Genomic DNA, 23,913 nt, shown 5'->3' with positions numbered 1-23,913 from the left:
CCTTAATTAGCCAAACTAAACTATTTTTGAAATAGAGTTATCTGTGTTATTTGTGTAGACACACACACACACACACACACACACACAAAGAACAATTCAGCAGGCCAGTGGAGGTGTATTAGTTTATAATGAGGGCCTCTGTGAAAGTAAATCGTCATCAATATATATCGGTAATGACTCAAACTAGTTGCTTTCATGTGGGAGGCTGAGAACACTGGTCCTTTGTGGCTCATTCCTGCCTGTGTGATAAGGCCAGTGTGTGGGAGATGCCATCTACATCTGCCTTCTCTTTGGAAATATATTTAATTGGTGGCAGCGAATGTGTGTGTGTGTGTGTGTGTGTGTGTGTGTGTGTGTGTGTGTGTGTGTGTGTGTGTGTGTGTGTGTGTGTGTGTGTTATAAATTGTGTCCAAGTTTGCTAAGAAGTTATTAGTCATTCCATCTAAGACAATATAAAAACGTTGCTTGTGTACAGAGCCGACTGCAGTTTAATGCACATTATGAATTTAAGCATTCGTCATCGTGTTATTCATAAATACAGATTTAAATACGTTCTTATGGAAACGGGGATACCGTGAGAAATATTTCGACCTGACTGGAGTCAATGCCACCAAAGTCATGAGCAGACGCAGCTCCTAATATGTCCTTTTGTAATTACTCACAAAGATAAAGAAAATCCAATTATGGGGTTTCTGAAAGAGTTTGCTCGACTTTCATTAATCTCTGTATCATCCATTGTAGCTGAGATATTATTCCTTTTTTTCTTCTGATAGCTTCTCAGATTTTCAAACAAGTTCCCCACCCACCTTTATCCTCAGATGTAAATTTATGCAGATTTCATCCAACTTATTACCCAGACAGCTGGACTGTGGTCAGGATAACGTACAGTAGTTTCTTTTTTCTCCCCCCCTCCCCTTTTTTATTTTTTTAAGTTAAGGCAAAATTATTTAACGGACCTGCACATAGCGGCACTGACAGTTTATTTCCATCTTCTTTGAATCCAAATAATTCAATACTTTATTCTATCACAGTGGAGGTCGGTACCCTCTCCCCTTATCGCACCTTCCTGTTTTGCCTTATTGTGGCTCTGCAGATCCACTTGCCACCAAAGGTCTCTGATGAGTCCTGATGAGACATTTAATCCTGTAAGATCACATAATGCCTTATTCATGAGTGATATATTAAAATTAATTCTAAGACGGACAGGCAGCAGTGTACTGTAGTGAGAACAAAATGGGTATATTATGTTCCTGCTTATTTAAAAACGGTTTAAAAGTGTAATTAAGATGCAATTTAACTGGATTTTGCAATGTGCTTTCCCATTTGAATTGTACTCTTAAAATACCGTAAAACATTTAATGTTTGTTTTTGTGATGCTGATTTGCATCAAAGGGTTTCAAATTCAAGAGTTACAGTAGTAGATATAATAGATCATTCTGCAGAGAAAGGAAACAGTAAAACAAACCATTTTTATTTGCACCTTGACCTTTTACCTGTTAAAAACTATTGTAATAAACCTGTAGTGCCAAATTAAAATATCCTTAAACATTTTTTTTTATAAACCGCCTTCCCATCGACTAATTTATATGAGACATTGTACTGAGATACACCTGCTACAGCCAAGCGGGATCATGTTACCCCAACACCATATATTCATTTAAGTTATTTAATACATGAACATATGTTCTGCATGCCCTTTTAGTTCACATACCTTTGAACAGGAAGGAGTGTGTTTAAAATGTAAATCTGAGTTACGTTTTCAGTTGAATCCAGACCATCTTTGCTCTTTAGACCTTCAGCAATCTTAATGCGCAGCCAGTATCTAGATTCATAAGGCTCTTGATGTATTTAGAAGGTCAACTGATGAGCATGACCCGAAGTCTCACCTCGTTCGCACAAGATCACAAGATGGGAGTGTTGAGTAAGAGGAGAGGGTGAAGATTCTCATTTGGGCGACTTGAGCCTACGGCACCTGGGAACACAATCTGTGCACACAGGACATTCCGGGACATGCAGAGTGCGGAATATTTTTCAAGCTTAGAATTTTACAGAGCTGCTTGAACTTTCATACATCTATATATATTATATATTTTTAAGTTTGCAAACTTTAGCAACATGACCCAACCACACACGTGCTGATCTTCCACTGTTGACACACATGTATCATCAGAACTGCACATTTTCTATCCGAACTACAGGAACAAACCATGCTGTCATGTAATATCAGGTTGTCAAGCTCTAATCAAGCACATTAACTCTGGTTCTCCAACGTGGTAAAATAATTCTAAGCTTTAAATGAACGAACATCAAAGATTGCAAATATATATTCTCCTATAGTTCGTAAATAGTCCAAATTAACAGATTTATATTTCAAGTGAAATATTTGTCTCCATGGAGTCTTTAAAACCAACCTGAATTATTTTAAGAATGAATGACTCAGTAAATAGACACGGACGGGCTGCTGGTCACTTTAAATAAGAGAATAAATTCAAATATAGCTCAAGCAGCAATGAGGGGGCCGAGTAGTGCATCAGCACAAAGTCGCCATGGTAACTTGATGTGATCAACTTCAAAAAGCGTGGGTGTGAAGACTGAGACGGAAGGAAACATTTTTGCTCGTAGGTGCACCTGCAGCTCTCGAATTTTTGGAGACTAACTCAGAAAGGGGTGAAGTAGTGAGGCAGTTTATGAGAGATAGTATCACTTTGTGTTTGCTGGCTCTACAGCAGAGAGATGGAGAAATGAACACCTAAAAAGCATCTGGTAGATTTGGTCTTTATATCCTAACTTTGGTGACTATTAGGGTAACGTGTAAATTAGCTGCAGTACCCATAGAGATCAAAAGTTCAAGTCAAGATCCAATGCCTTTGTCTACTGACTACTCAACTGCTATCCATCCTCTTTCTCAGCTCCTCATCATATTTAAAGGTTTACAGCTTACCCACATGGCTCAAAATTGTGCTCATGTTTACAACTAATGCCAATCACCAGTTAACTTAGTATGCATGTAAGTGGACTGCAGGACCCCCCCCCCCCCCCAAGCCTTTCCGTACGCAATCTCTACACAAAAAGACCAGGGTTTGGTCTTCCTGTATGGAAACAGTGGACCACACCAGACGCATAAATTCTGTCTGTGGTTTCTACTCACCTAATCTTAATGCAGTTGTACATAGCAGCTGTGCAATTTCTTAGGCATTTATTTTTCTTCTTTGCTAAACTATGCTCCATTTTACAGCTGCATATAAACGTAACCTAATATAAATACAGTGCCATCGTAGCTCAAACCGCGCTGCAGTACTGACTACATAAATGATAAGTACCATTTTTTCAGCTTTCTGAAATTATTACTCTGACTCTTCAGATGTGGTCCTAACTCTGCACCTCTGACATCCTGAATTATGCTCTAGAACAGCTGTGACACAGCTTCAGCTCCTGGATCAAACCGTGAAACCACCTGCTGCTAACTTCTCATGCTGCTAACTCTCCAGAATCTCAGTCTTCCTATTGTAATTTAGTTCATCATCGCTTTATGTTTGAGTGTCATCACAATTGATGGGAGCAGGAGACAGATGGGCTGGGGCTGCAGCTGTAGTGACGCTGCATCAGTCTACTGCCGTAAACAAAGCCAAGTATAAAAGTGAAGCTCTAGATTTACTGGTCGATATACGTCCCTATCCTCACCTATGGTCCCGACTTCTTTTGTCAGTGTCTAAAAGAACGAGGTCGATACAAGTGGAGGAGGAAATGAGCTTTCTCTAAAAGCAGGGGTGGGGAAGTCCAGGCCTCAAGGACCAGTGTCCTGCATGTTTTAGATATCACCCTGGGTCAACACACCTGAATTAAATGATTAGTTCATAGGAGCTAGGAGCTTCAAGGAGCTTATTTAGCCATTTAAATCAGCTGTGTTGGATCAAAGACGCATCTAAAACCTGCAGGACACCGGCCCTTGAGGCCTGTAAGTCCCCCAGCCTTGCTCTAAAGGGTTGCTGCCTTCTCCCTCAAGAGACAGGGTGAGGAGCTCAGCCATCCGGGCATAGAGTAGTACTGCTGCTACTGCACAATGAAAGAAAGCAAGAATGGCTCCTGGGTAAGGTGTTTAGGGCATATCCCACCGCAGACCCAGGATATGCTGGAGAGATTACATCTCTGGGAATGCCTCTGTGTTCCCCTGGATAAGCTGGAGGAGGTAGGAGGTCTGGGCATCCTTGCTTAGCCTGTTGCCTGCCCCTGCGACCCATGCCCTGGAAAGCAAAATAAATTTTCTGCAGAATCGCAACCCGGGCAATGAGCATTTACATTAGACAACAAGTTCACATATTTTCACAATGTGCTCAGTGCGAAACAAAGGTGAATGGACTGGTAGGAATAGTCTTAAAGCACCGGAACCAGTTCTATCCCTGTATCACAGTGGCTCTGCTTTCAAACCTAAGCTAATGTGGTTATTTTTACAACCCAGCTCCTTTCTTTGTGTTCTGCATTTACATCTTTGTTCCTCCTACCCACCTTGTTATTTTACCACATATATCATGACGTGTTTCTATTTTACTCCTCTGATCACATCAGTTTTTTAATATTGTATCCACAGAGTTCTGAAATTAAGTTTTCATGGTTTTTTTGAGGGTGGGGGGTTGCTCCTCGGGTATCAAATAAAACTAAATTCAGCTCAGTAACAATACACGTGTGACTGTGATGAATGACTTACACAAGCTTCTTCTTCTGAGCTTCACCTTCTCACTTGAACTAATGATAAATGTCAAAGCAGTCCTCCTGCACCACCTCCTAATTCCAAGCATACAGCATCCACAGCTGAAATAAATGTGTTCATCAACATCAAAGCCAGCTGGCCCACTACACTGACTGAGACCCTGAAAAACATATCTGACAGCTGTGTCAGATGGTGAGAGGCACAGGGGGAGCAAATTCAGGCTAATGGCTATATTTAAGATAATATAAGCAAGGACAAAATCAGCATCAAAGCCTCTCACACTAAACCTCACACAACACCGACTCTCTGGTATGACACACAGGAAACAATGCCACATGCTCTTCAACATCTATACTAAAACTTCTTGAAAGTATTGCTCAAAGAGATTTTAGAGAGCAAAACAGCAAAGACTGCAGAGCTATTGAAAAATCCATAACTTCAGTCACTGCTGAGATGAGAACTTTCCTCTTAAGTCCTCCACATTGCTCCAAGAGTATATTAAAAAAGGAAGGAATAATCTGACAAAATAGTAAAAAACGTTGGACAGCCAATGGAAATTATAAGTCAAAGTTAAAACAAACATAAGGGAGATTTGTGGTAGAAGTTTAATTTCCGGGGTGGGGGGATATGTATTTTCATGACCCCGTGATATTAAAGTTAAATTAGATAATGCCTAAAATAAGTGGCCAATGAAGTCTCAGGATGTCTGCCAAAACGGGACTAAGAACTTGACAAATATTGGATTAAGATGCTCAAAATTTAAATATACACAACAAATATGTGCAAAGTGAAAATATGTTGTTAGTATCTGCCATGTACAGAGACTGTTAAACAATGACATTTGGATGGAGACCTAAACACTTACTAAGCCTTTGGTACTAAAAGTTGTCAGCCACAGATTTACTACTTTGCTCGTTCCATCCAAATTGCTAAACAAAAATATGATTGTCACGCTGAGCCTCTCGAAAACTTCCCAACCAGCTCGATTTCTGGCTTTTAAATATAGGTGCTGTGAAGGCCACACTGAAAGACTCATCACTGAAACTGGACACCAGCGTTACTGTTGAAGCACTGGTGCATCAGAGCCTTTTGAATTAGTTTTAGAACATCAAGCGCTGCCTCGCTTCCAGCTACAATCATTACACATCATGTCAGACATCAATCAGTGAGGCATGAAGGTGCTTTTACCAGCTCCTAAAACAGCGCCTGGATATTGCACATATGAATGAAATACTGTCTCCGGGAGCAGGCTGTGGGCGTGTGTAGTACGCGGTTATTATTTTACTGCAAAAGCCAGTACAAAATGTTCCTGGAGTAGAGCTAAAGCAGAGAAAGGAAATTGTGCTTTCTTTTAATATTTATGCTCAGGATTAACCTATCATGACAAAATTAGTATGCATGTGTGACACAGGGGAGAAAAAAAATACCATGAAAAGTCTCAGTAAAGTATCAAACTGTATCAAGCAAAGACTAGTACACTAGTAAATACGCATCTCCAGTATGAGCATTTTATCTAAGTCACAACAGAAAGAATCAGCGACTTTGCTCTTTTTAAACAGTTCTTCTCCACATATTTCAGGAGAGTCTTCACATCAGTTTCCTCAAGTCGCAACAAGCTTCACAAGCATTAGCAGCCACCTTTACATTGATTGTAATCATGCAGTTCAAGGCAGGACTTGTCACTCAAACTTGCAAGCGCGGAGTAGCCGTTATGAGCTGTTGTGACGAGCATGTCGCCACATGATCTCGCTCTAGTGTTCAGTTGATTTGAACACTGAAGATTCACATTATTTCCAAATATATGGTGAGCTCTGCCACCCCCAAAGAAACAACTTCCAACAGGGTGACAATGTTTGAGAGGCACAAAGCCGTATTCTTTGCAGTAACCTTTAATTTGCACCTGCAGGCGCTGACGTGTCAGGATTTTCATAAAAGTTCAGCAATTGATATGAGTGAGCAGTCACTATAAGGAAAACTCTCAGCACTCTATCATTACTCTGCCAGCACTGAGTGGCAAGGAGGGTCCACTCTACTGTCGAGGATGGCAAAGTTTATGTCATGAGCCACATACAGCTCCCTGTGACCTTATGTGGGCTGGGCCGGTGAAACTTCCTTATGTTTGTGTGTTTACCTTATGTTTGACACCCCTGGTCTATGCTATAGCAAAAGGTGGGGCTATCTGGTGTACTTATGAGTACGGGGAAAACGTGCCTTCAAGTCTTCCAGACACATCAGACCATGAACAGATTTAAACCCAAATCCCAGCTGTTTTCTCTTCTGAATCAACTCAGTCTTGAGCCAAAACTGCCATTAACAAATGCAATTTCAGCACTTACTTAAAACAATGCTTTTATACTTTTCATCTCAGCCATTCAGGTTCATCTTTATAATTTTTCAACAATGTTTACTTGTCCTTCCAAATATATAATGCAGTTCCAGTATCCAATTATTTCCAAGCAGATGGTTCAGCTCCTGCAATAACAAGCGTTTTCCACAAGAGGGTGCTACCATCTTAAATATGGACCACGTAGGCGCAAGTGCAACACATTCAACAGTTTCACACAGAGATGTATAAATGACATAAACAATAAGTTTTTCTGGAGTTGCAGCGACATCCTTAATGATGATGCTCACAGCACCGAAAAATATCCTGCACACATTTAAACAGTTTACACTGGAACTACTTTCGTCACTGGAAAGTAGTTCCAGTGTAAACTGTTCAATACAAATAGCTTTGCTTACCTTTTTGTTGGAAGAGCTTTGGCGTGTACATCCCGAGTCCTCATTATTATTGGGGGCAGACACACTGTTCCTGAGAGAGAGAGAGCCTTCCTCCTCTTCCTCCTCCCTCCCGCTCTCCGCTGAATGTTCAAAGTCATCACTGTCTTGGTCCATCTCTTCCTCATCCTCCTCTTCCTCCTCCTCACCCTCTTCCCGCTCCTCCTCTTCCCTCCCTTGCTCCTCCCCTCCCTCTGTCCTCTCCTCTGCCTCCTCCTCCTCCTCTTGGTGGGTGCTGCTATTGTTGTTCTCCTCCTCTTCCTCTTCCTCCTCTTCAGCAGCAAGCGGCTGCCCTCGCAGTCGTCGCTGCTCTGCCCCCCACATCCATCGGGCTCCTTTGTCACCTCCGTTCACGCCGTTTGGCAGGCCCTCTTCGTCTTCCTCCCCTTCCCCGTCCTCCCGAGGGCCGTCGCTGGCTCCGGACTCGCTCGGCGCCCATGGTTGTTCTCGCTCGCCATCAACCTGCGACGCCTCGGGCTGTGAAGAGCCAGAAAACCAAAATACAATATCAGTGAGGAATGATCTCGTGAGAAACTCAATCTGTTGCATGTGATCTTGCACAGAGACTCTTGCCTGGTCACCAAACTGTGAATCTAACGCAAACTTCGATGTTTAGGTTACATAACTTAAGTCTTCTTACGCAAGTTCATATTTCCACAGACATTTTCTCTGTAATCAACTTTGAAATCAAAAATTTCTTAAATGTCAGTTTGCCTCACCCTCTGCGGCAGCTGCTCTTCCTCCTCAACCACCCGGTTCATGTGTTCATCCTCATCGCCCTCCTCTGCCGCCTGCTGGGGTGCCCGAGCCGTGGAGGAGGCGTTACCTCGCACTGCCGGGCCCCCAGGCCCCCGACTCCGCCCGCCGCTGCTGCTGCTGCCCCCCGACAGCAGTTCCTGGTTCATTTCCAAAAGCCAGCTTGCTACCTCCTGGACCTTCGCTAGGCTGTCTGAGGAGGAGAAGGGTTTGACATTCTGCAAAGACAGACACAAAAATATATGTGAGCATTAACCCAGATGAGAAACTGATAAACATTTAGTGATTGTTTTCTACTGTCTTCAGACAGTCGGGCAAAATGCTCATCAGGAGGGAACATGTCTGTGTTATACACGTTCCTTTGTTTTCTCTGAATTAAAATAACTGTTATTAGACATTCGCTCGTTGAGATGCACTGATGCTGCTCAGCAGCAGACAAGGAAAAATGTGGGAGTGATTGTACTTGGCTTAAGATCACACAGCAGTGGATGCTCAAATGCAGATGGATGGGCAGAACAGCCTTGAGTGCTACTAGTGTTCTTACTTCCAACAAAGCCAATGTGAACAAGAAAAGAAAATCCAATCCACTGAGCACAAAAGCCACACCGCTGAAGTCTTTAAAAAACACTCTTCGGTCTACAGAAAAGACAGTTGTGTGTTCCTACAAAGAATTTACTGGGATGTGTCAACATAAACAAGTTGCATTGCTTTCCTTTGAAATATCTGAAAATATATATGGAACTGAAGGACAGTCAGAGTTTTGTCACCACCTCACTCTTCGAGTGACAGAGGCAGCAATACACAAAGCTGAGTGCAGATCAATACTATGTGCAAAATATACATCACCCTACAATAGTTGTATTCATTTAAGTGCAGTGTGTTTATTCTTATTTGTAAATAAAATTAAAGTCAGGCTGTTTGAAATTTGAAAATATAGGACACCATCAATGCAAGGAAAAGCTTGTCCAAGAACTGCACAGTTTTCTCAGACTGAGCTGGGTTCAAAGCAACATGAGTAAGAAATCACTGAACAAATAAAGCAGTATGTGTAAATTCATAAAGCTCAGCAGCTGTTACAGGTACAGGAAAAGACATATTACCAGTGACAAACTCCTCAATTCACTGTTTACAAAATCTCGCTTTGAAAAGCATTACTGAGTCACTGAACTATTATCTATGAATACTGGTGTGTCGGTGATGACGAGGAACGCTGGATGAGGTCAGCTTTTACGGACTGTGTTCAAAAAGAACAACATACAAAACAGAAAAAAGAAAAAAATGCAACTTTAAGCTTGACAGGAACAGATCAAGACGTCTGAAGACCATCAGCACCACTTTCTTTGAGCAAATGAAATAAAAATGCATTTGTTTGGATCGTACAGGGTAAACCTGGCCAGAAATACTATTGCGCTTGATGCCTAGAAGTGGGACAAACCATCAGCATTACAATATGTCATAATGCTTTCTGCTATGATGGGACTATTGACAGGCTGGCTCCATGTATTGATGATTTTATTAAAACATGCAAGGACTTAATGCATTTCCCTGCTAGTCTGACCTACCAGACTCACTACCTCATGATACTTCTTGATTGATCCCATCAAATGAAAGATGATAAAGTGACTAAAGTTATTAAAGATGACGTAAGGAAGAAATGCACAGTGGGGAAACAGACTAATAAATTGAACGTTCATGTTAAAACTGAACAATTATAGGACACTGACAAACTGACAGCACCATGAAATTATCACATTCATCATATCTGTATTTTTATACCTTTTTACAGCCATCATCATCTTATCACAGTGTTTCAACTTTTTCCTGTCGTGTCTACACTTTTACTGATCATCCTTCTATGTACTTTCTTCTATTGAGGGCTTGCGGTTCATCTTTGTTTATCTTAGACAACCATTCACCCTCACATTCAAACCCATGTCCAATTTTAAAAAAACCAAAAACAAACAAATAATCTAACCCCACTAACTGCATGTCTTTAGACTGTGGGAGTACCTGATCTGAAACCACCCACGTGCACACAGAGAGAAGGAATATATGCCGTACAGAAAGGTCCCAGGCAGATAGATAGTGGATTCACACCCACTGCACTGCCCTTTTTACTTGATTAACCATTTTAAAAAATAAAAATGGAAAAAAGTCAGTTCAACAACATCACCAAACCTGGTTGTTCATTTTTATTTTTTTTTTTTTTTTTTATAGAAAATATTATTTAAGTTAGTTTCACTTTGTATTTGGTTATCCTTACCAAATACAAAAGTGGCTACTTGCCCTGCCAGTGGGTACTGTTGTGCAGTTTATCTAATACTGCTGAATCATTGCATGAAGAACCATCGCAGGCATCGCATCCATTTGTTTACATCTGGTAATGACTGTGAGAAATAGAGTATAAGTGCAATGTGGATGTTGTGGTAAAAGTGGTGTATGCTACCAGCCAAGGCTTCCCCTTTAAAATGACGTCCTTCTGGGACCTTGTTCTCTCCCCCTGTTGCAAGAGTCTGAGAACCATGAAGCTGCTGTGAAGCACATGCTAGTGACCCTGATCGAATTCCAGGAAGATGTGTAGACAGGTCCAAGATGACAGGACAGTTTAAATTTAAGACAAGATCTGCTTTTTGGCGATATTATACTGACAAAGTCATTAAATAAAAGTTCTGCTATGCGAGTCATTTAAAGGATGACTGATTAAAACAGTTAAAGCAATCGCACATGGCCCTGTGGTAGCCAGTCCCGAAGCTATCCCACCTCTTACCCAGTGACAGCGGTGACAGTCTCCAAATCCTGAACTGGATAAGAGGTTAGGAGGATGTGTAGATAGATAATATACAATTAGGACAACAATTACTGGAAACAATGACTGTGTATTGTGAATGAATAACTTGGTAAACTTGGTAAATGAACAATGAAGAACAGAAAAGCAAGTGCAAAAAAAGGCTCTTGAGATAAACCATTAGTCACTCCGAGCTTTCAAAATTAAACAAAAACAAAATGCAGTAATGGGTGAAATGAGCTTTTAGCGCTTAAACCGAGGTGACAAACCTTCTGCATGGGCCACCAAATGAACACCCACAGCAGAGCCAAATTAAAATTAGATTGTGGATCATGATTACACTCCAAAAGATTAACAACCTTTTGACCAGATTCACCCTACATCATTTCAAAACTTTCAAAACAATGACTGCCTTTTTATTTTGATAAGAACTCCGAGCACTTACATTCAAGTATTCAAGGTAAACTAACCCAACAAACACATTTTACTGTGACCAAGTGTGTGGTAAGAAAGGATTATACAAGTAAAGGTAAGTGGGACGTGCGCGTGGTAGTAGGTTGAGTATGTAGCATGCATATCAGCCTCCATCTTTAGACCTTAGTATCAGTGACACATGTGCAGCTCTGAGACAAACTGCAAGTTTATTCTTGCAAACATACAAACTGTGCATGCATTAAAAGGTGGGCGTGAACAAGAAAGCAAAAACAAAGGCAAGTACAAGGTACTCGCAAGTGTATCATGAAGCAGTTAAAATATCATAGCTAAACCAAGCTACTTTCCTGCTACCAATACAGTAGAGCTACAGATACGATGCACAACCACAGAGGGAAAACAGGTCAGTTACAAGCTGTGCAGCAGTTTGCTGTCTGACATATGAGGTCCTCTGTTCCCTACTGACACTACACAGTCTAAAGGGAAGTTTTTATTTTGTTAAATGGCACATAAGCTTTGTCAATGTAGCTTAAACCGTCCTTCTATATGCCCACGAGGCCTCTAGCTAATCTTAAGTGTGACAAATTAAGAATCAGTGATGCATACTGCACTTCCAAATCTTCTCGATGCGCAAAACGAGTGATGAGAAGTATTTTGGGGACGCTCACATGCTTTATCTGCTTCAGTTCATACCAACTGCTTTGACCTTGAGGAAAAAGTCACTGGTCCCTTTGTAAGGCTCGTCTTCCTCTTTGCTGCATAGTCCCAACGCTGTGGTGGGAAGCATTAGACCTATCTCAGATTGCACAGCCCACCCCACACACACACACACCCCATGGGACTGCCAGTTCATTTCTGTGAGCTCAGAAGAGGAAGGCTATGAATAGCTGAAGTTGTTCCTGCCTTTTACCGGAATGGCCAAGATTCAGCAATTAGTGTCCAACTTGAAATTGGTTATGGAGGTGACAAAGGCTGACAGGAAGACGAGGGAGGGAAATAAAGACAAGATGTGGTAAATATGTGTTTTGTTTTTAACCCTGAAGTTTCAGTTCTTGTTCAAAAGCTTAAATATAGGTAGAAGACATGATCAGACCTGCAGCTTGTACAGTTAAAGTCGGTGAAGTGGTGTTTCAATGCAGGTAACAAAGCAGAGAAAGCAGTAACACTTGTAGTGAGCAAAGACTTGCCAAATGGCCTTTCGTATTCACACACAAGTTTCATTCATCAGTTGCTATTCTTAGTCCAGCAAAAGCTGTGAAGTGGACAAAAATAGCTCTGGAAAACTAGTGAGGGCAGGTGTGAATTTGTGGCTCCTGATAGAAAGCCTCTGAGAGCAAATGCACAGAATTGTATCAAGTAGGGCTGGGCCATATCATACCATTCACGGTAATACCGGTATAATGAAACGGGTGAACCAGAATTGGTTTGTAAAAATGCTGCAACTTCAGTGGTGTGGAACTGGTTTAGCTTTCGTCCGTCAGATACACAACAAAGCACTATTTTTGGTAGAGCATGCTAGTGGGCCGTCGTTATTACCGTGTTTTTTTGGAAAATACGGCACACTTAAAATCAATCCTTTGATTTTTCTGAAAATCGACAGTGTCCCTTATAATCCCGTGTGCCTTATGTATGAATTCTGGTTGTGTTTACTGACCTCGAAACGATTTTATGTGGTACACGGCGCTCGAAAATCTGTCAAATGTTTGAGTACGACTTTGCTAAGCTACGAACCCGCACCACTTGATGGATTGTCGGAGCATTACGGCTATCGTAGGCAGGAGCCTCGCAGAGTGATAAGTACTGTTCTTCAACATAATATTACCGTATTGTTTTTAAGTTTTGTGGATATTATACATGGTTATGCTGAGGATATGTTGTCCAATTTCCACTAGAAATGCCTTTTGGTTAAACTGTCAGCAAGGAATTTGCATTTTCACTGTAAATTTTTTATATAACTTTAATGCACATAATAAACAGCTGCTTGTTTAAATGAAAATACATTGATGGGGGGGGGGGGTTTTGCACTAATAAAGTTGTGGAGTTGTAAAGTATTTTGTCTAGTGTCAATTATATCGTCAGTTATATCGTTATCGCAAATTTTCAAATGTATATCATGATAAATATTTTTGGTCATATCGCCCTGCTCTAGTATCAAGATTGTTATGAGATTATGATCACAAAAAACACACACTTGGTTTAGAGACAGATGAACAGCTTTGTTCATGATTTAAAAGCCACCTAACACGCCCCAAACTTTCCTAGAATGAAACATCATTTGGTGCATCAGTCCTGTGACGTCTCAGACCAAAGAGAAAATTAAAGATAATCTTAGGAGTCCCTCTTTCACACAACTCCTTTGAGCTTTAGCCGCAATGATGCAGTTCTATGAGATGCTATGGACCATTTTAGCATCATTTAGTTCACAGTTTGTCCTCCAGCTTTCAAACTTCACTAATCTGACACAGCAGCTAGTTTGTGGAACAACAAAAAAAAGAGAGGGAGGGAGGGAGAGCAAAGATAAGCACACCACTGGCAGATGAACATTTTCCATCCCTCTCTTAATCTGTTAAGACCCAAAAGACAGGTAAGAAGTCAGTATTGTCTGCTGTGTTATTTTGCTACGACTGGAAGTGAACTGTCTGATTACACATAATATGTAGGAAAACAACAACGTTATCTGATGCCCTCAAGTGGAAGAATATCCTGTCTGTATTTACTGCTATTGCCATCTATAGTGTGGTGTGCCACTTAAGACCGCATCTATTTAATTGGGCCCTAAAGCACGTTACTTTAGGGACTGATATTCTTGCATCATTTCCTATTTCAGCCTTACAGATATAAATTACTGTAAATCGTGATGCATTTAAGAAACTTACAGAAGAAAGTTTTAAGGGCCATTTCCTGAGCTAAGATAAATGCTCCAACTGAGACTTTGTAGTCCGACAGACCTTTTGGCCTCATTTTATTTATCTTGTTCCATATTCATGTGAGACTGAGAAACAGTATTGCATTAAAAGTTAAACAAGCAAAGAAACAAATAGGTTTCAGTGTGGTTAGTAAAGGTCCACAAGTATATAGTGAGATATTAAAAAGGAAGTCAAAAAACAAAATAAAACAATTCCATGTAGACTCATGAAAATAGGCACTTTACTATTGCCAACCGTGTGTTTCTATTTGTTGTATGACATTATAGGCAATCTCAAGAGTGATGAAATGTACTTGGACATAAACAAGATGTATAAAACATCTAAAACTTATTAGTCCAATTTGTTTGAAAAGATGATTATTCCATTTCATGTACACATTTCATAATTTCTCTGACTGCGGTGCAAATAAAGTAAATTACTAAATTTAATTTCAATCCTACTTTTATGGAAAATGATTCATCCATTTGTTATAAGGCTTACAATGTGTGCTCAGCAGTTTGCAGTTCCTTTAAAGGAAAATGTTTATTTGATCACCTGCTGAATTTATAACTTTGGTCACTTTCAAAGAAATTGAGGGTCTAATTTTTATGGTAGTTTCATTTTAATGGAGATAGAATAGAAACAGAAATTTTTAATAAAAATCCAGAAATGAAAAAAAGTTAAAATTTGATTTGCATTTCATTGAGTAAATTAAATATTTGATCTCCAAGCAAATCATGACTCAGTACTTGGAGAAACCCTTGTTGGCAATTCACAGCTGTAAGACGTTTCTTGTAGTTGGTCACCAGGTTTGCACACCTCGCAGGATGTATTCTGGTCCACTCCTCTTTCCAGAAACTCAATCTTTCAGGTTTCTTGGCTGCCACTTAACTCAAAGCTTCACCTCCATCCACAAATTTTCTACAAGACTGAGGTCAGGAGACTGGCACGACCACTCCATGGCCTTAATGTGCTTCTTTAGACACACCTTTGTTGACTTTCTGGTATGTTTTGGGTCATTGTCATGCTGGAGATCTGTCCACAGACTAATCTCCAGTGAGTCGGTGCAGTAAAATCACCCTGTACCCTTAGCAGACAAACAGCCCTGAAGCAAAATGGTTCTACCTCTGTGCTTAACTGTGGGGATGGTGTGTTTTCCTTCCTCCAAACACAGGAGGTCAAGTTACAAGTAGGACTAGGCAACATGACCAGGCAATATGACCCAAACTTCATATCTCGATATTCTTTAGCTGGATGGCGATATACATCTCGATATTTCTTTAAAGCCATAAAGTAAGAACAAAAAGAGTTCTTAGTCAAAGCTGTGTCCCAAATCTCACATAGGCACTTTTATTAAGATACAGTGTAGATATACAAGAAAAAAAACTTACTCAGAAATAAATGATCAGCATTTATTAAATAATAATGATCCATAAATAAAATAAAAATGTTATTTTTGTGCATAACAAAAAGCTCACAATTGTGCAGTCAAAATGTAAACTAAAAGACGCAGAGCATAATAACAAAGACTCTGTTCCCAAGTTCTACTGCGTGACTGGCAGCCTTGAGTTTGAAATCGTCTTTGTAACCATGTCTCTTAACAGGTGCCATTTGTGGTCCTCATACACACACAATACGGTAATATTACGCTGAAGCAGAGTACGTCTTACTCCGCGAGGCTCCTCGGTAGCCGTAATGCTCCAACAATCCTTTAAACAGTGCAGCTCCGTAGCTTACCAAAGTCGTACCAAAACATTTTTGAAAGCGCTGTGTACCACATAAAATCTGTTCGTGGTCAGTAAGCACAACCAGAATTCATACATAAGGCACACTGTCGATTTTTAAGAAAATGAAAGGATTTTAGGCGTCAACGCGTTAGCGCGGTTAGCTTGTTAACGCGCTGACGCCGTCCAGCCCTACGCACGGGGTGATCCGTGGTAACTCGTTAACAGATTTGCCCCGTTAATGCAGTTATGGCGTTAACGTCACAGTGACAACACTAAAATAGTAATCTCCAAATTGTTTTCTTTTTACCGACCAGCTCCTCTTTGATAGCTGCCGTGTCCATCTTGTCGTTGCCTACAGGTGAAGTGATGGGGGAGGGGGAGTTGTGTTCAGTGAAGGAGAGAGGCGAGGCAGAGTAACGCAGCGTAGAGACAAAAGTGGACGAAAGAGAGGCAAACTTGCAGCTCCACCAGTATAGTTATAACGTAACGTAGACTATATTAATATAAACGGTATTGTCACATCTCATATCTCGTATAAAAATATATCAATATATTTAAAAACTCGATATATCGCCCAGTCCTAGTTACAAGACTTCACTCCATTACATAGGCATAATCCCAATGGTGTTCTTGGTGACTGCGGGCCCAACTGCCTTCAGATCATTAACAATCCTGTGCAGCTTTGGGCCAATCCACCACCACTCTCATAATCATCCTCATCCCCTGAGGTAAGATCTTGCTTGGAACTTCAGACCAAAGGTGATTGATTATCATTTTATATTTTTCCTAGTACCAAATAATCGAACCAGCAGTTGTCACCTTCTCACCAAGCTTCCTGCTGATGGTCTTGTAACACATTAAAGCCTTGTGCAGGTCTACAATCTTGCCCCTGACATACTTTGACAGCCCTTTTTGTCTCACCCATGGTGGTGGAGAGGTTGGAATAGAAGAAACTGATTGTGGACAGGTGTGTTTCATACACAAATTGATTGTAATTTGTGTGCCACATGAGCATGGACATCCCTGGTCTCAATCTGTGGGAGCCCAAATTGTGTTTAGGCTGTAGTGAATGTCGCTCAATAACATGCAAATCATTCAAATTAAAACTATTTAATTTTTTTTGTTAGTTTTAATGGGATTTGATCTGTATAGACATCCAGGCAGTCACTGAGTACAGCTACTGGTTGGGGAAGGGTTAGGGATTTTTATTCTGTATGCTGTTCCAAGTTGACACCACATAGATGAAGCTTCAGCTGTGGTACACACAGACATTACTTGAGTCTCAGTGCACAAACTCAACATTTAGACTCAACAGCAAAGGCATGCCATCTTCTCTTGGATGGATTTGGACCATTCTCTAGCTCCTGTGACGGGGTGGACAGGTATGCATTAACTCTGTCAGTGTAGCCAGCCAACACTCCTGCCCCACCACACAGCCTGCATCTAAACTCGTTTCCTCCGGCTATAGAAATAAACCAAGAACACACTGAAACCTTGTGTTTGAGCTACACTATAACAGCCGAGTGTTGTGTGTTAAAACAGCTACAGCATTCAAATGACTGCCGAATCAAACTAAAAACCCCAAAGCAGACTGAGCTGCAGTCCAGTCCCAGTTCTAATATGTGGATGCCAGAAGTAGGAAATTTGAAATTGGCAGGAAATTTGAAATTGGCTGTAAATGTATTTTCTCAATAATTTCTAGGGTAGTCCCGGGCCAATATGCAATGCAAGTTCAATAAATGCATGTTAATTGTTCATCACGACTCATTAGGCCTGAATGCCCTTTGGGCAGTCTTTATTAAATTTAAAAAAAAAGTGTAGGTCTTAAATCATCTTGTCCAGTGTTAAAGAAACATACATTAAATTTCAAAAATACAGTTCATGGTCTTTAAGACTAAATCCTTAGCAGGTATTTAAACTACAAATAGCAGGGTAAGCCTCAAAATGCTACTTAAGCTGTAGAAAAGTATTTTGTTCCGCAGTCATTACAAATGTAATGCGTTGAATTTTCAATAACAATGACATAATTCATGTTAACTTGCACAGAGTATATCTGTGTTTGATAAAGGTTTTGAAAACTAAAAAACAGTGAATTATTTCCAGTTTTGATAAAGTGAAAAATCTGTCCTAAGCTGGAGGGGGGGGGGGGGGGGAATCATTTCAACGCCAGTGGATTTATCTACGAGACAAACCATGTTGGGAATAAGGAAACAAAATTAGAAGACTGAGCTCAACTTCAAATTGGAGCAATAAATCACACTGAACTGACTTGAACAGTTCCAGTGTCAGGGAATTATTGGTTGTTCAGACAACATCGCAGATGCAGCTGAAGATCTAGCAAAATGTGGCACTGCATAGTGACTTTGCCCAAATTAAACTGCATTAACAGAAGGAGATTAGCAAAGATGGACCAGACCAATATTATAAAAGCTGAAGGACACATTCTGCCTCTAGACTGCAACATGTAACACAAAACCTTGTGAGCCTTAAAAGAGTGACGTTTCCAATTATTAATCCTTTGAGATAAGAAACGCAATATTTGGGATGGTTTCTTGTAATCCTATAAATACACAGCGTTTGTTGAAACATCTTTCCCCTTCAGTTCGATGCAGAAGCAATTAATCAATGTCTCTATTTTGAGCTGGTGCCCTGTGATGTCTGAGGAAAAAGTGAAACTCAAGTCCTTGAGCTGCTAGATTGGAGGGATATCATCTCCCCACATTCATTTCCACAGCAAAATGTTTCATTTTATGTCAGTGCTTTCCTCTGGAAAACAATGACTTCTGTTCAACATAAGGGATATTAAGGCTTTGTCTATAAGCACTGCACGTACTCTAAAATCGTCACTCATTACCTCTCTTTCATTTGAATTGTTGCCATGCAACAGCTCAATAATATCACAACATTTTCCTTTGTGGATTTTTTTTCTTAAATCATTACTCATGAGAGCATAAATCTTCTTGGAAACCAAGAGAATCAATCTCCCCTGCTTGTGAGAATGGCCAACTGCCAGGAAGACTCTGGAAGGGGCTAAAATTCCCATTCAGTGCCAGCTTACTACTAAAACAATCGTGTGCACAACAAGCAGGGAAGCAGAGGGAACCCTAGAAGCTACAGCCATGCGACAGAAACCTGCATTAAAGTAAAGTCAAACACTCGTCACACACAGCCGAATGTGAAAGGGCACTCAGACGTGTGCACAGTCTTGTTTGGCTTTTATTTGTTCCATTAGAAAAAGCTTTTTCTCCAACAGGGAGGGGGGTAGCAGCAATCACTGTAAACCACATGCAGACTGAAGGCATCCATTTAAGTGACTGTGCACCCTGCTAGCAAGTCTACTGTTGTCAAGGCAGCGAGACATCCATTAAATCACCTGGTTCCATTAGAGAATCAATTACTGTGCCGCTTTCCTTGGTTGCACAGTTCTTATACCTGAAAAATCATTTCAGACAACCAAAGCAGATACACAAGGACACTACGCTTCACCACCCTCATATGCTGCCAGGACCTATATGGTTCTTGAATTGCTCACAAAGAGCACAATTCCAGTGTCTCCGGACACATGACGTGGCTGTGTCAATGGAAGCTGGCACACTATTACCTTTGGTCGAGGTGGGCAGGCAGTGGCCAGTCGCTGCAGCTGTTCTGAAGTGTGGCTGCAGGAGAGGAGATCTGAGCAGCAAGCTGTGCGGCCCAGTCTCTTCATCAGAGAGGAGATGATGCTGCAGCCACAGCCACACATCGACTTGCTCATTAGTAGCCTGGCTGTTCTGGGGTGTGGAGAAAAGAGACTAGCTGTGAGCCGCAGCCACTTCCTGGTCCTTTCTGAATCCCCTCAGTTGTCCTCAAAGCTGATGCCTTTGCTGTACTGTGTTCCACATGGCACTAATCCACAGGTACTCCCGCCAGAGATGAGGCTGGTTTTAGTAAAAATACAGATGCTGCGGCTCACCTTAATCCACAGTGAAGGTACTTGAGTTGGGAAGTACAGTTTGTCGGTCCATTTCCCTTGTGATTGCTTCCCACTTACTCCACTCCCTCTGCTGTACTTCTATCTCTGAACAACACGCCTCCTGCTCTAGTCTCCCTCCCCCTTTTTTTTTTTTTTTTTTTTTGGCCAAACTCACTTCCATCCACAGAACACCTTATTTTGGCTGCAAATAATACACCGGACGCAGTGTCTGACACTACTCCCCTCTGTCTCTCACAATTTCCATCCGTTTCTTTCCATTCCCTTCACTGCCTTCGACTGCTGTGCAATGAGGATGCTATCCCCGACAAGGCTGTTGCCACCACTGTGCACCCCACCACCACCTCCTCCTCCAGCGGTAAGCCACTCAGACTGAGCTCCTCCAACTTGCCGATTAAAATGTTTTTCCTCATATGACATTCGAGCTCCGAGTTGCTCCATTAATTGAGGAAGCAGTGGACTGAATATTATAAGAAATCCAAGCCACTCAGCAAGCACCAGGAGGACTGATAAGCAGGATACAGTCAGGATGCGGTGGGGGAGGGGTCCAGCGTTTAGGGGACAATAACGGTGGAGGCAGGATTATTATGGTGGGTGATAAACTGTAACTGTGGTCAGCTTGCTGCTGATGATCACTGTAACAATGAAGGAAATAAAGAGCTGAAAATCTTCAGTGTGACAGTTACTTTAACTGATGAAGAAAAACTAAAGAGGAACTCTGCAATCTGTTGTTATTTTGCTCCACTGCAGTAATTTAGTTATTAAGCTTGTAATGGAGCAACTAATAGAGCACAGTTTTACATGGCACATGCCACCTGCACACACCTAGTTTAAACACCTGCAGCATATTCAATATACATCCTTTTTAATTCCCTTGTGTCTCATGTCCCAGCTTTGTTGAACCCACACATTCCCCGCTCACCTCATCACAGATGCTCAACCTGTGGAATCTGTGCTCAGGGACAACCTGCACATTATTCAGCACTCAAGCTAATAGTTATCAGAGCTCATAAAGCCTGAGCTCCTTGAAAGTGGGAAAAACAACGAATGGGAGGGGCGGGATGAACAGCAAGACAAAGACAGATGCACAATAAAATGAGACTGGGCCCCTTTTGAAGGACCAACAATAGCTTTCTATTAATGGCACACAGTGTTATACAACTAGAAATCACCAACATCAAAGACAGTGAAAGAGGGAGAAATTTGTCAAGCCAAGAATATGCTAATAATGACCACCAAGAGTAGTTATGCTTAATTAAGTGCCAACATATGTCAACACAGGCTACTGCAGCCCATAGCTGTCCAAGCTTCACATCAGCTAATTAGAGGAACTGAACTGGACCTCTCAAACGTTTATATATTGGTGGGGATTTTTGAATCTGAATATTTTATGAATCCCAGGAGTAAACAGCTTTGCTACATAAGATAGGAAGTTTCAAAATTTAAAAAAAGAGAAAAAGAAAGAAAGACAGAAAAACATTTTTTTAAGTTGTCAAACATGTTAGGGATGGACCAGGCCATGCCCTTGGCATGTGACTCAGCACATGAAGTACTTCCTGATATTCAAAGCTTTCCAACACCACCACCAGAGAATCAAGTTCTACACCTACAATGTTACAGGTGATCCTGGTGAGTTCGTAAAACAGGTTTCTCTTTGCTATTCTCAGTCTACTGCCCCATAACACTACACCATAGAGCAGAGGTGTCGAACTCCAGGCCTCGAGGGCCGGTGTCCTGCAGGTTTTAGATTTCACCCTGGGTCAACACACCTGAGTCAAGTGATCAGGTCATTACCAGGCTTCTGGAGAACTTAAAGATATGTTGAAGAGGTAATTTAGTCAGTTAAATCAGCTGTGTTGGATCAAGGACGCATCTAAACCCTGCAGGACACCGGCCCTAGAGGCCTGGAGTTCAACACCTGTGCCATAGAGGATGGCACTGATGCCCAGCACAGACTCAGAACAGATATTAAAGGGCCTCAGCCATGTCCGAAAACAGAGAGAGCTGTGACCCTTGTTGTCGGAGGGCTTCTGTGTTTTTAGCTTAGTAAAAGCAAAAAGAGACAGCTATTGTTCATATTTACCAGCAGATCTCAGCTCTGTCTCATAACCAACACCTAACATTTGGTACAATCACTAGCAGGAAACTGTAATGAAAGAAAGTGAAAAAATATGTAGCCATAAAAATTACATTTCATATTCAGTAACGACAAATAATATGCAAAGGCTGCACTCTTGGAAGAAATGAGAATGGGTTTTATGAGTTTCATATTAAAACCCAGCAGGAAGAAAATACAAATTCATGACACTCGATCTCCCCAGTCAACCTCAGTTATAACCAATGACTACTAATGCTTTTGTTGAGTTTTGGTGTCATTTCAATTTTAATCCGATGTAAATGTGCTTGTGTGGTCAATATCCTCAAGTGGAGGTTTTCTTCTCTCAAATCATCATCATCATCATCATCGTTAACACAACAACCAGCAAAGCTGTAACCAAAAGATTGCGCCATTTTTGGTGCCTTGGTCAAAGCAGTCACACATGTATTAGATCACCATAAGCATGCTGTGGACCATTCCTGTATTCATTCCCCTACCTGCCTTCTTGTGGTTGATTAGTGAAATCGAAACAAGTATGGCAGCATCAGCAGACTCTCGTTTGTTATATAAAACGCACACAGCTACGCACTGAACAGACTTTACTTCAATATTTAGCAGGAGGTGACGCTTCGCCTTCGTGTCCAATGTCAACTCTCAGTTTGTGCACTGAGCAGTTTTATTTTCAGTGTAAGCAGAACAATTCTGTCCTTCATTTTGTATTGCATTTCAACACACCTTGAAGTAGTACAAACTAGACTTCACCACAGAGCCCTTAATTTAGCGATGTACAGATCCACTCTACAAATGACTGTTAGTCTCATTTTGTGGGAATACTGCAAAAATGTAAAAACTGTTCCATCTGTTTATTCAATGAGGTGCATCACATTTGATGTACAGCTGTGACCAAGTACGAGCTGTGCCTAACATGAAAAGTTGCTGCAAAGAGAAATGATGAAGCACTTAAAGCTGTTATCAGTGCTCACTGGCACATCTCTGGGCTGTTGATGGGAATGATACTACATAAGACAGCTCACTGTGATTCAATGGCGTAGCTTTCCTCAATCACCGGGTTGCCATCTATCCAAAAACAAACGGCCCATCAGGAGAGAAATGAAACACTCCAAACACAAAAGGCTTTATCTGCAATCATCAGAGACAATCTGTACCAAAAGGTATAACACCATCAGCCCGGAACAAGGAAGCAGGCAAGCGTGCCAACACGTAATGCAGTCACCAACACTGAGGCAGTGTCTGGCAAAATGTAAGCTAAATACATGTGTTTATACTTTTGTTCTCTTCTTGCCCAGGAGTGACAGACAGGGCAGGGTGAAAGGGTGCTCTGTTCATTATTTATGAATATTGCTTTTCACTGTGTCAGCTCACTGCCTCAGTATTGATCTATAAAAGGAGGGTGGCTGCACCACAGCCCAGAATCTCAGACGAAGAAATAACGACAAAGCTTACACACTGCAGCTTTATAGAGCATCTAACTGGCACGTCGGCAGCTCACGGAGCTTTGCATATAACATAGGAAAAATATAACCATGACATGCATGCTAAGAATAAGTGAATATAGTAATTACCAAACAAAGTCTATACTGTACAGAGTTCCATCACGTCCTGCATTGGTGAATCTCCATTCATTTATCTCAATCCAAACCAATCTACACTCTTAAAAAGTCCCATACAATGAAGTGGTATGAGTTTTTTATACTTTGAGGTAGGGCTGTGCGATATGACCAAAAGCTAATATCCC

General features: G+C 41.2%; 1 protein-coding gene across 4 annotated transcripts in view; it reads right to left on the bottom strand.

Annotated features, from left to right (window-relative positions):
• The window catches only part of fbxw7 (F-box and WD repeat domain containing 7), a 135,265-nt gene that overhangs the window by 76,502 nt on the left and 34,850 nt on the right, over positions 1-23,913 (bottom strand). For all 4 annotated transcript variants that reach the window (XM_076884809.1, XM_076884808.1, XM_076884811.1 and 1 more), the window contains 2 exons: positions 8,203-8,457; positions 7,448-7,960 (listed from right to left, as the gene is read on the bottom strand). In XM_076884809.1, coding sequence (XP_076740924.1) covers positions 7,448-7,960; positions 8,203-8,388 — 699 coding nt within the window. In that variant the 5' untranslated portion in view covers positions 8,389-8,457. The remainder of the gene's footprint in view (positions 1-7,447; positions 7,961-8,202; positions 8,458-23,913) is intronic.

Source organism: Maylandia zebra, linkage group LG6, assembly GCF_041146795.1.
Source record: "Maylandia zebra isolate NMK-2024a linkage group LG6, Mzebra_GT3a, whole genome shotgun sequence".
In the NCBI taxonomy this organism is placed as follows: domain Eukaryota; kingdom Metazoa; phylum Chordata; class Actinopteri; order Cichliformes; family Cichlidae; genus Maylandia; species Maylandia zebra.
Note: the sequence above shows the minus strand (reverse complement) of the source record. Positions and strands in the feature narration are given on the sequence as shown.